At 36.0% G+C, this 13,082-nt stretch overlaps 2 protein-coding genes across 3 annotated transcripts in view; both read left to right on the top strand.

Moving 5' to 3' along the window:
* Nucleotides 1-13,082, top strand: part of LOC134680099 (sialic acid synthase) — a 300,274-nt gene that overhangs the window by 198,222 nt on the left and 88,970 nt on the right. The window lies entirely within an intron of this gene.
* The window catches only part of LOC134680105 (uncharacterized), a 134,324-nt gene that overhangs the window by 94,021 nt on the left and 27,221 nt on the right, over nt 1-13,082 (top strand). Inside the window, exon 1 of one of the 2 annotated variants that reach the window (XM_063539152.1) lies at nt 250-592. The exons of the other annotated variant lie outside the window; for it this stretch is intronic. Within the exon in view, the coding sequence (XP_063395222.1) occupies nt 533-592 (60 nt within the window). The 5' untranslated portion in view covers nt 250-532. Of the gene's footprint in view, nt 1-249; nt 593-13,082 lie in introns of those variants that run through there. 2 annotated transcript variants of the gene reach the window in all.

The raw sequence follows: 13,082 nt of genomic DNA, 5'->3' as shown, positions 1-13,082 counted from the left end.
ACATTGTATTTCTTAAAATATATACCTATATATTTAAAGGTAGATTTTTACAATAAAAGACGTTAATGGACCGCGAACAAAAACTATTTTGATAAAGATAGGCTTGCTTAGGTTATAATATAGACCTCATAGGTAAGTAGTCGATAGATTCCAAAAGAAGGTATTTAATTTAAAAAGTAAACCTAATCAATAAAATTATGTGCATCATTTTTCAATAGATACAGTAAGATAACACGGACAAAGTGCCAAAAATTTGTATACACGACCTTATTGACTATACTTTAAGCTAGTGTGTAAATATTTATGGCACTTTGATCGTGTCGATAGTTAATACCTTGACTGTAACTAAACTATATTTTACTGTGGAGCTGTGGTTCTTAAAAAACCTCTTAATACTTTGTTGATATTTTCGAATATAGATTAATTGAAAAAAAATGGAACTCGGAGTGTTAAATATGAAGTTTATAGAACTAAACAGTGTACTCGTATGGTGATATGCATGGCGCGCGGCATGTAGGCAAGCGACGGCGGCATGGCGGGGACCATCCGGACCTATTCCACCTACCACGAGTCGGAGCCTTCCGTGCCCTCGGTGAGTTCATAAACAACTGAACTATCTACTTGTAGTGATATGCCTAATGGTAACATTCCATTTCCAACGACAGCTGCACTACTCTCAATTTTACTATGGAAATTGACAATGACAGCGACGCGTTCAGTACCGGTAGTGCAGCTGCGGTTAGAAATGGAATGTTACCATAATGCTCTAGTTTCCTAGGATAGCGGTGCCGTCATATTGCGGCCGTCTCCATACAAATACTACGACATCCATAATTAGCCGTATTATTTAGTATGGAGACGGCCGCTATATGACGGCACCGCTGTCCTAGGGAAACCGATCTTAACACAGGGCATGCGGGCATTTCCCATCTACCGTGAGTTCATAAACAACTGAACAGTCTACTTGTTGTCCACCTACCACCTGTCGGGTCGAAACCTACAGAACCTCGGTGAGTTTGTAAAATGTGTCAGAATTTTTTTTATTCCACTTCTAATAAAGGAAAAGGTTTATTTCACGTCTACGTTAAACTGTAAGAGCGATTTCGCACTACGTCCGATCCGAATCCGATCCGAACCCGGGAAAGTATGGTCCATAATAATAGCCGTAGAACTATTTCTATGGTAAGTTACGCACCACACACGTTGAATGACGGAAAGAAATCGGATGACGGAGATCGGATCTAGTGCGTAACTTATCATAGAAATAGTTCTACGGCTACTGCGGACCTTATTTTCACGGGTTCGGATCGGATTCGGATCGGACGTAGTGCGAAACCGCTCTAAGTGATGGCAGGTCTTATCCAAAAAAATGGTTATTTTAAAATACACCAATGGTGCGATTCGGGAAATGAATTATAGATTAACTAGATACGATATAGTAAAGATAATCTTTACTATTTCATATCTAGTGAGTCTCTAATTCATTTCCCGAATCGAGCCGCTATCTACAGATTGTAATGGAAATTAATTAAGAAGTAAAGAATCCCATCACACCCTCAATATCCATTGCGATAAACAAATGGATGCCTAGTGCGTTCCTTAGGGCTTACGAAACGCAATTAACTCCTGCCTCAAGTAGGCAATCAGGGTCTAATCAAAGTTCAAAGAATAAAATGAAAATGTTTTAATTTTAATCCTTGTAAGAACTCTTTCACATTATTTTTAACGATAGTCTGCTACCTATCATAGAACCGACATTAGGCTAATATTTTCTATATGTGAAAACAGACAGACAAACAGATATGCAATATATGAAACAGTTATCCAATATTGATAACTTTGTTGTAAGCGCCATTTAACGAAATTATTATTGGAAAAATGTTATTATAATGTTAATGATTTTATTAATGATATTAGTTTTTAAGTCAATGTAGTAGTAGTAATTATTGTTATATTTGTATTTTAATTTTAAGGAATGTCCACAGGTTAGACTGTGATATTAATTATTGTACATATATTATAGATAGGTATACTATATTTTGTACGCCGCGAGGCAAAGCATGAAGGACAACTTTGTACAGTAACATCTCTATTTTACTTTACTCATGTTTGACAAATAAATTATCTTTATCTTTATCTTTATCTTATCTTTGTTGAAGGACAAAAATCATATGACCGGTGTCATTGAAAATATTATGTACCTACTATCGGATATAAAACGTAAGGTGTCGGACCCCGATAGCTGACACCGTCGGCGCGATTCGGGAAATGAATTAGAGTCACTAGATATGAAATAGTGAAGATATGTGACGCTCCACGGCAAAAGGTGCCTTATGGCGGCTGGCGTTTACGCTATTATTAACGCCGCTCCAATATTCAGTTGGGGCAATGGCACGTTTTGTCGTGGAACGTCACATAACTTCACTATTTCATTATCTAGTGAATATCTAATTCATTTCCCGAATCGCGCCGCGTGTTTCTTCTTAGATCGATTTCCGTTGTGTAGTTTGTTTTATTTTTTCACCCCCAATACAGCAGCTCGAAATAGGACCAAGCATGTTTGAATTCAAATTCAAAATATACCTACTTTATTCATGTAGGCCTAGGAACAAGCACTTATGAATAGTTATTAGTTATTAGGTATACATAGGTCACAGGGTCGCCAGGCTAAAATGGGCCTGGGCAGGGCATATGTGCCGACTTCGCGACGAACGGTGGAGCAAGTGTGTTTTGGAGTGGAGTGGAGACCCCGGCTAGGCAGAAGAAGTGTAGGCAGACCACCCGCCCGATGGTCCGATGACATAAAAGAGACTGCGGGACCAGTCTGGATAAGAGTGACCAACAACCGCTCAAAATGGAGAGAGATTGGAGAGGCGTATGCCCAACGGTGGGCGAGCACACGCTAAAGAAGAAGAAGAAGAGAAGGTATACATAGATACTTATTATCTTAATCTAATTATCAGAGCAATTTATTAATGTTAATATTACCTATTCCATAATAACATTGGATTATTATACAGATCAAATATCTTTGGATCCATTGCGCAGCTTATAAGATTTTTGTATTAAACGTAAGTAATCGTCCGGAATAGGTCCCATTTTCCGCAACCTAAGCTAGGAATTGCATTGTGGCAACAGACTGTCTAAAGTCTATCTGCGCATTTAAGAGCCAACAGGAGTGGTCATTTCTCCATACAAACGTACTGTTTCCTCCGTGGGTTTTGAGGCTAGAGCAATGATTTTTTCAACACAGATTAATATTGACAATATCTGTGTCGGACCGTTTTGCTTTTTTTGATATTTTTGTTTTTTAAAGCGCTAGAGCCCTTCAAAAATGGCCAAATTGGCTTAATTGACTATGCCGCAATGAGAGGCGTAGTATTCAAAACTGATATCAATTAGCCAAAAAAGCAAAACAGTCCGACACAGATAATTTCATAGTTATTTAGATTTCCAAGTTTGGTTAGGATAGGTTAACTTTTGGAGGAGGAAACAGTCGAGTGCGAAACCTCGGTTTTTGAGATTTTTACGCGGGATTTTTCGCCTTGTCCTTATTGCACTAGTTTTAGTAGCCGCTTCCGTTAGCGAGACGGGTATATTTACCTAAAATATTTAAAACTCACCTCCTGTTTCGTCTTAACAAATAGGGAGCTAACAATGCTATAAGTCCGCGAGGGACTGTATTGTTGTTAATGCACTTCAGGCCCAGATTAAGTCCAGGTTTCAAGTTAGTAAGTACTACGATATTATTCGATTTAGGATCCTACTCAGATTACCTGTAGCTAAAATAAAAAAGGTCATTGACGAAATGAGTTAAGGTCTGAAAAGTGACTAGGTACCTAAAATGTTATTTCTGATACAAACGCTGGTTGTATTACGTATTTTCCTTTGTTCGGATATCAATTACTCATTGAATCATTTGATCATTTTATACCTTCGCGTACAAACTCGATATACAGGGTCATTTTTGGACCGTTAGCCATATTGTGCGAGGTGATTAGGTAGGTCATACTGAACAACTTTTTCTATGGGACCAACCCCGAAATCCAAAAAAAATGTGGCCTTCCCATAGAAAACGTCGACATCCACTCGACCAAAATGTATGAAATGGCCAACAAAATTTTTTGTGATTTCGGAGTTGGTCCCATGGAAAAAGTTGTTCAATATGGCCTACCTAATCACCATACATCGTTATCGCGGGAGCAAATACGATTTGACAATACTGAAAGATTATAAAAAACAGTCAAAAACAGAAATGACATTCGTATAGAGAAACGTTTATACCTACGACCTTAAAATGTATAATTATTTTATTGAATATCAATGCTATCTTACCTCCATACTTGACTTGATTGGTACTTAAAAAGATTACCTATTAGGTACGCAACCTTATCAGTCAATTTAGACATTTGTCAATCTTGACTGATCTTTATTTGTAACAACATAATCAAATAGAAGTTGCCTTTAAAATGCCTCGAAGGAAAATAACATGTGATGAATTTGTGGGGTTGTTTATACAGGATTATCCTGAGCTAGAGGCTCGCGATACAAATCTATTTTGCTCGAAGTGCAATATTAGTTTTTGTAAAACTAAATCTTCCGTGAAACGTCATTTTAACTCTGAAAGACACACTTCTCTCAAAAAAGATTTTAGGTTGGAACTGACAAAATTTCTAGTAAGCTGTAACATACCGTGGTCTCAAATAGAGAACCCTGTATTTAAAAATTTCATTGAAGATTGTCTATCTGGAAAATTTGAAAAAACTGTTCAGGTCCCTTCAGAATGTTTGCTGAGGCAGACTTGCGTGAATGAATTATACGACAAAGAGATGGATATAATTAGAGACGAATTAAAAGACGCGTATATATATGTAAGTGTTGATGAAACCACAGATGCTATAGGTCGTCAAATCGCTAACGTTATAGTAGGTGCTATGCTTGAAGATGATGTTGGAACTCCACACGTGCTGTCAAGCAAATGTTTAAATGAAACGAACAATATCAGTATAACTAATACTGTAAAAAATGCCCTGGATGATTTGTGGGGCCCTGGTCACAATAAGCATGACAAGGTGTTGTTGTTATTGACTGATGGTGTGGGGTATATGTTGAAAGCTGGCAGAAATTTGAAAACACTTTTTCCGAACATTGTCCATGTTACATGTTTAGCCCATGCTCTTAACAGAGTTACCGATCAAGTTCGTGTTCTTTTTCCAGAAGTTAACCTATTAATTTCAAATGTAAAGAAAGTATTTCGCAAATCTCCGAAAAGAGTAAAAGCATTAAGAGAAATGTTTAATGGAATTCCTTTGCCTCCAAACCCAACAATTATTCGCTGGGGAACATGGATCGAGGCTACCACTTACTACAACAAGTATTTTGATGAAATAAAAAGCGTTATAGACACATTTCGTAATTCAGACGCACAGTGCATCGTCAAAGCAAAAAAATCTTTACTCAGTGCAAAAGTTCGAAAAGATGTAAATTTCATAGCAAAGTATCTGCAAGTAATACCAGATGCTATAAATAAACTGCAGTGCCAAAATCTATCTCTTAGTGAAAGTTTGACCATAGTACAAAATACATACAAACATATATCCAAATTAATTTGAATAAAGATGGAAAACAGATTTTAAAAAAGTTCAAAGTGGTTTTGCAGAAAAATGCCGGATATGAAGTTATGAAAAAAATGTGTGAACTGATATCGGAGAAGGAGATAGTACTAGATTCAACGATATATCGTTCTACATTTGATTACTTCCGTCGTTTTAAAAACGCACCCATTACAACAGTAGCAGTCGAAAGATCATTTAGCCAATTAAAATGGATATTTATTGCACGACGCCGCAGATTAAGAGTAGAAAACATAGAGAAAATTTATGTCGTATATTACGAAAATCACTTAAGATCAACAAAAATTAAATAATGTTGTACAAAATAAATCATGAATATTTATTTGATATGTCGATTCCGGGTCATTATTTACTAACAGAGTGTAAAGCAAGATTTATGAACATTATGCAACAAAAACTTCGTGCTATGTATGATGAACTTCTTGGAGGCTTATAATGTGTAGGCAGAAAGGTCTGTTTTTACTAAACGGGCAGTCTGTTTTACCACTTCTTTAATAAATTTATATTTGCTCCCGCGATAACGATGTATGCTAATCACCTTGCACAATATGGCTAGCGGTCCAAAAATGACCCTGTATGTGTTGGTTTATAAAACTGAACACGGAATAGTTATAATGAGCATGTAATTATAATGAGTATAAAGCATGTACTAACGTATGACTCGTTCTGTTCTGACTGACAAAAAAGTGCCTGCGCCTAGTATTGTTATTTTGCTTACATAATATATAAAATGTAACATAAGTATATCTACAATTTTCAGTAAAAAAAGGCGTATTTAATAAATGATTCGGCTAAAGGTTCTTAAGCCCCAGCGAAAATATAAATTGTACTAGCAATCCAGCGCGGGAACGCTGCCTGCGTGATGGGCACCTTATCAAGGGCGCAAAATTTTGATAGGTATTTTTAATTTTTAGCTTTAGTTTTTAGTTATAGTTAATTTTAGTTTTGTATTCATTTTATAACACTTATTTTACAATAAATGAGTTTTTTCAATTGTACTTATTTCTGATGTTTTTCATTGTGCAATGTTAACTTGGCTTTATCCGGCGTTGGCGGGGCATAAAGAAAAGGCAATTATAAATTAAACTCCGGCGTCCGTCTCGACGAGCGGCGCGACGCGGAGCGCATATATCTCGCTATGCAATTCCCTTTTGGCATGCATTTACCCGTGCAAAGTAGCTAGTGAATGTTAATTACGTCTCTGCTTAGTTTGCGTAAACAGTATACTTATGTATTTGGTGTGCTTTCTATAAATATATGTAAATACTGTTCAAGTAAATAACGCCTATGATTAACTACGCGTATAGATGTGCTAATTGCATTTTTATTTAGATATTTAATTGAATGGCAAATATGTAGGTACTTGATAATTGCTAGCAACAAAAGTTAGTTATATAGGTAGCCAAGAAAACTCTACCTAATATATACAAGTACAATACATACTCGTATTTCCTAGCGTGTCTCGTTTGTAGGTACTCGTATACTTGTATATACGAGTATTTGCAGGTAATTGCAGAAAAGGTAGTAAAAAGAATTAATTATTTAGGTACCTGGAAATGCCAAGATTTCTCTCGGGGCCCTACGATAGAGGTTCTCGCGCGTCGAGTCTGTGGGGAATGCTTGTTTAACTGCTGCAATTTTTACATTTTAGATGCTGACATTTCTTTTTTTATACCTCTACGGTGGAAAAGTGGCGTGTGGATAAGCTATACTGAACAAACTAGGTACCTATATTTAGAAATATCACAAGATCACAACACTTGCAGCTTTCTCGCCATCAAGTCAGTGCATGCTCGGGAGATCTGGCAAACTCTCTCGTTATGAGGCATACACTCATACAGGGCATCAGGACTGCATACGTATCAAGTAGTTCTACTGACTACTTACTAACACATAATGAATAGATAATAGTAATATGTATTATATTACTATCTATTATTATGGCCGAGACCTACTCTACTTCCTCAGTTGTGATGCTTCATATTTTCTGAAAATTGTAAAGACAGTGGATAAAATAATACTACCTTTACATGTGTAAACGATTTCAGTATATTACATTTTAAACATACATTAATATCGAAGGACCCGGCAGTACATTTATTAATGATTAATGCCACAGGTTTCTACCCAAGAGACGAACCTCGATTTAATATGCAAAGATCAAATTAATTTCACTAAGTGCCCACCTATTAATAATCACGTCAGGGAACATTTTAACCCTTTACCAGGCTAAGGGAAACCTTTCCCACAAACGGCACTTCCAACATGTGTTCTGTTTTCGATGAGTAAGACTGACATTCGACTGTTATTTTCGAAATATCAGCCTGGTAAAGGGTTAACTGTCAACCTTAGCAAGCAATAGGAACCTTCATCTTATTAACACGGTATTGCCAATGGACAATGCGTTTCACTTGGGAACCTTAAATTTTCAAATAATCAACATAAAATTTACGGTCTCTCTATTTTATATTTATATCCCCCAGACACCGCGAGCTTCGACGTATTAACTTCTGCGATAATACGTTTACCTGAGGTACGCGAGAATTGAAATTGACTTGCCAATATGGAGCTGTCAGGCTGACTTGAGACCAGCTGATTTCAAATATTGAAAATTAATTATATTTTTAGTTTAAAATTAGAGTTATGGTGAACTTTAATAGATTTAAGTAGTAAAGAAACATCAGTTATATAATTTATGTGCAATTGACAACGATACATCGAGTATTTACTGTACTTTGGGGCGGAACTACCTAGCTGTCAACGAGTGATCGCCGTTGGATTTTCGTGTTTGAAACCGGGAGAGTATTTTGTTCTATCTTACTGTTACCACACTGTTATTATTATATTATACCATATATTACTTAGTATTACATTTGTACAAAGCTCATTGTACAGCCGTGAGCAACGTCAAACCACAAATACATTGGCTCAGTGCAGTTTCTCTTTGCTTGACGAACTAGTGGAAGTAAAAGTTGAGACAAGGCACATTCGCCACAGACACAGCCCACTACTGACACACTGCATACATCGTTCATAGTTCATATGTTCTAGCTTTCATCTCTCTTGTCCTGGCAAAATTCCACTCTCAATTTTATTGAGATAAGTACTCATCCTTTATTATTTACACCTTTCAGAACTCGTGACAAGTGACAATGACCACCAAAAGCGCTGCCAACACTCGCAAGGCAACTGCGCGCCAACTAGAGATGCAACTTAAGACTACTACACAAGATCTACAGGAGTCGAGGGCCTTGTCCAAGCAGTTGTTGCAGGATAGGGAGGAGAGCGAACTACAGTTCAAGAAATTGGTCGACACAAACTCAGATTTAAGACGGGACCTGGCAGACAATGATGTGCAGTTGACTGATGCCCGTGGTGAAGTGGACCGTTTGCAAGAGGCAGTAGACTCATTCAATCAGTGCGCTTCTACGCATGAAGTGGCCTTAACCCGCATCACACATTTGGAAGAGGAACTGGGTGCGGCTAATGATGAACTTAATTTGTTTAGGAGAGAGCGGGAGCACTATGATGCTTCGGAACTACAAAATGTGTACCAAGAGTTGGCAAGCGGTGAAACTCAAATTAGTAAGGACTCTAGATATTTAGTATATTTTAATAGTAGTTTAGTATAGTTTAATAGGTATATTAGGAGAACCCAGAAGCTTATCAAAGGCCAGGCATGCATTAAAAAATATAGTAAATTAAAACATGCATTATCGGTTATGAAAAATAGGGTTCAAAATTGTCATTTGGAGCTTGAAACCAAGGAATCAAATTTCCAGAAGTTACATGCCGATATAAATAGGTTAAAAGATGAGCTTCTCGTAATAACCACCATGTATGAAACCACCAAAAAACAAGTTGAGGAGCACATCAAGGCTTTTAATAAATTGCTGCAAGAAAATCAAAATTTAGAGGAGCGATGCAAGTCATTACTTAATGGAAATATTTGTAATTGTGGCCAAATGCCACCAGCAAAAGTTGTTGAAGCCGATGTGGCCCTCAACACTTCTAGGCCAGCTGTACCAGTAGTCACACAGCCCCCTAGAGCAGTCAGTAAGACTGTTGTTTTTTCAGATCAGATTGGGCTAGGAATGGGCCCATTATTAAGCTACAGATTAGAGCAGAAAGTCTCAAATTACTGTTATCAAAACATTACTTTGTCTCACTTGTGTGACCTTATTTCAAAGGGATGTTATGATAGCAGTACTACACTTGTAATTTTATTAGGAAATAGCCTTAATGTAGATAAGCCTAGCATAGATAAGTTGATGTCCACTTTAAGTATTATTGAAAAATCTGGTGTGGGGAAAATCATTTTATGTGCACTGCCTTATGCAGAGAATATGTCTTATGACTATAATAGTAAAGTAGCACACTACAATTCTTTGATGTACCATGCCATATCTGTCAATAAAAAGTACCATTTCTTTGACTTAAATAAATTCATTGAGCGCTTCATGCTAGCTCCAAGGAAGGTATTTCTGCCAAAGAAATATTTAGTATACCTAGTGGATTTATTGGCCTATAATATTGAGCCAAATAGATTTAGTAGTGTTATAGCTAATTCTCAGTCAGCTGACAAAGTCAAGGACCCCATGCCAAATTTAAACTAGATTGTAAGACAGCGGAAAAACGCCTGAGTATGAATATTATTCACCAGAATATTCAGGGTTTTTCCAGCAAAGAATTAGAAATAGGTTTATTTTTAGATAATAATAATGTTGAAGTTATGTGTATCACTGAACATTGGCTGAAAGATGGGCAGTTTTTATTTGATTTTGTTAACTTTAAATTAGTCAGTTTTTTTGCTAGACAGTCTGCTGTTCATGGTGGTTCCCTGATAATTGTTAAAAATTGCATGAAATCTAAAGAGCGTAAAGATATTGTAAATTATTCCATAGAAAGAATTATCGAAATTTCCTGTGTAGAATTAGAAAAATATATTATTGTATGTGTTTACAGACCACCATCAGCTGACTTCAGCACATTTGAAACTACAATGGAAAGTGTGCTGAAATTAGTATGTAAGGGCCAAAAACATGTTATAGTCTGTGGAGATTTTAATGTTAACTTGCTCGAGTCCTCTAGTAACACTGTTAAAATGCTGTGTTTGTTTAAATCATTCAATTTATTTAACTTGTTTCTTGAACCTACTCGGGTAGGGGTAACTAGTGCAACATGTCTGGATAATATATTTTGTAATTGTGAATGTATAGATAAGCAAATATTTAACTGTTTTTATTCTGATCATAGCGGTCAAAGGGCTGTTTTCTTAAGCGATATTCGTGATACTCCACAAACAATAACATATAGACCCATTACTAGTAGTCGCTTGGAATTATTCAAAAATGAAATTCAAAAAAGTCTTTGTAGGTTACCATTTTCACATTACAACTGTAATAATTTGTATGAAGATGTTTTTAACGTAATTCTTTATCATTTTAATCAAAATTTCAGTATGAAAACTATTAGTGGGTCAAAAACTAGAACAAAGTTTAGTGAATGGGCTACTGCAGGCATTTATAAAAGTAGAAAAAGGCTTTATGAACTTTATAGTGAGAGAGAGCTGAACAAAAATACAGATTTCCTGGACTATGTGAGGAACTACTCAAAAATCTTCAAGAGAGTGTGTTTAACAGCCAAAGCAAACTATACAAGTTCTAAACTGAAAGTGTCGGACAACAAAGTGAAGACAACATGGAATATTATAAATAAGGAAGCTGGTAAATGTAAATCACGCGATTGTCAAGTCAACATTGTCTCGGATAAACAACAGACCATGTCAAACAACGATGTTGCCTCGGCATTCGAAGATTATTTTTCTAAAATAGCTATTAATACCACGAAATGTCTACATTCATCTTCGTCTCGAGCTCATTCCTTACTTTGTGCTAATGTTAAGAAATGTAATATTAACTTTGAGTTTAGTCTAGTAGATTCAGCAATTATTGTTAAAACATTCAAGTCACTCAATTTAAAGAAAACGGAAGACTTATGGGGAACATCCGTTAGAGTCATTAGTCATGTCTTGGACGTAATAGCGCCTTACTTAGCCGTAATTTATAATATTTCAATTTCACAAGGAGTCTTTCCAGATCTTATGAAATATAGCAAAGTCATACCTCTTTTTAAATCGGGTGATTCGAGTGATATGGCTAATTACCGTCCAATATCAATACTTCCTGTACTAAGTAAAGTTTTTGAAAAGTTAATGTTAAATGATCTACTGGGTCACTTCAACAGACATACTTTACTCACAAGCAATCAGTTTGGTTTCACAAAGGGCCGTTCCACGACCGATGCTGCTTCGGTACTTATTAAACATATTTATGATATTTGGGAAAATTCTTGTGATGCAATTGGCATATTTTGTGATCTTTCTAAAGCATTTGATTGTGTGGATCATGGAACGCTCATTTTGAAATTAGAACACTATGGTCTGTCAGTAAATGCCCTAAACTTTATGTCTTCTTACCTTAGCAACAGAACACAAACAGTTGTTGTAAACAAAACCCGGTCTAGCGGTACTGTAGTCCAATTAGGAGTGCCACAAGGTTCTATTTTGGGTCCATTCCTGTTTTTGGTTTATATAAATGATTTGCCATGTGTAGTAGAAAATCTTTGTGAAATTGTTCTTTTTGCTGATGACACATCATTACTTTTTAAGGTTGATCGTAAATCTACCGATTACAGTGTAATTAACAGCACACTCGTTAATGTACTAAACTGGTTTACTATGAACAATTTGCTTCTTAATGCTAAGAAAACTAAATGCATTCGATTTTCTTTGCCGAATGTTAAACCAGTCGATACTAAGATACTTTTGAATAATGAATGCTTAGAGATGGTAGATAAAGCACTGTTTCTTGGTTTAACATTGGACAAAAATCTACAATGGAGTCCTCATATAAGAACACTAGCAAACAAATTAAGTTCGGCCGCTTACGCTGTGAGGAGAATTAGACAATTGACTAATGTTGAGACAGCTCGCCTTGTTTATTATAGTTATTTTCATAGTGTAATGTCATATGGTATTCTGGTTTGGGGCAAAGCAGCTGACATACAGACTATATTTGTCTTACAAAAGAGAGCCATTCGTTCTATATATAATTTAAGGGTGCGTGAATCATTAAGAGAACTTTTTAAAGAAATTAATATTTTAACTGTAGCTTCCCAATACATATATGATAGTATTATTTATGTTGTTAAGAATCTAGACTCCTTCACTAAGAATTCTGATGTCCATAACTATAATACTAGAAATAAAAATAAGCTTGCTATCAGAAAGTTTCGTGTTCGTAAAGTACAGAAGTTATTCGTTGGGCAATGCATTCATTTTTATAACAAGTTACCTGAGGATGCTTTAAGATTACCCTTTCCAGCTCTTAAGAATTACTTAAAAAAGTCATTGATGTTGAAGGCTTATTACAGAGTCGAGGACTACTT

The sequence above is a fragment of the Cydia fagiglandana genome, chromosome 3 (assembly GCF_963556715.1).
Source record: "Cydia fagiglandana chromosome 3, ilCydFagi1.1, whole genome shotgun sequence".
Taxonomy (NCBI): Eukaryota; Metazoa; Arthropoda; class Insecta; order Lepidoptera; family Tortricidae; genus Cydia; species Cydia fagiglandana.
This window is presented reverse-complemented; position numbering and strand designations above follow the sequence as displayed.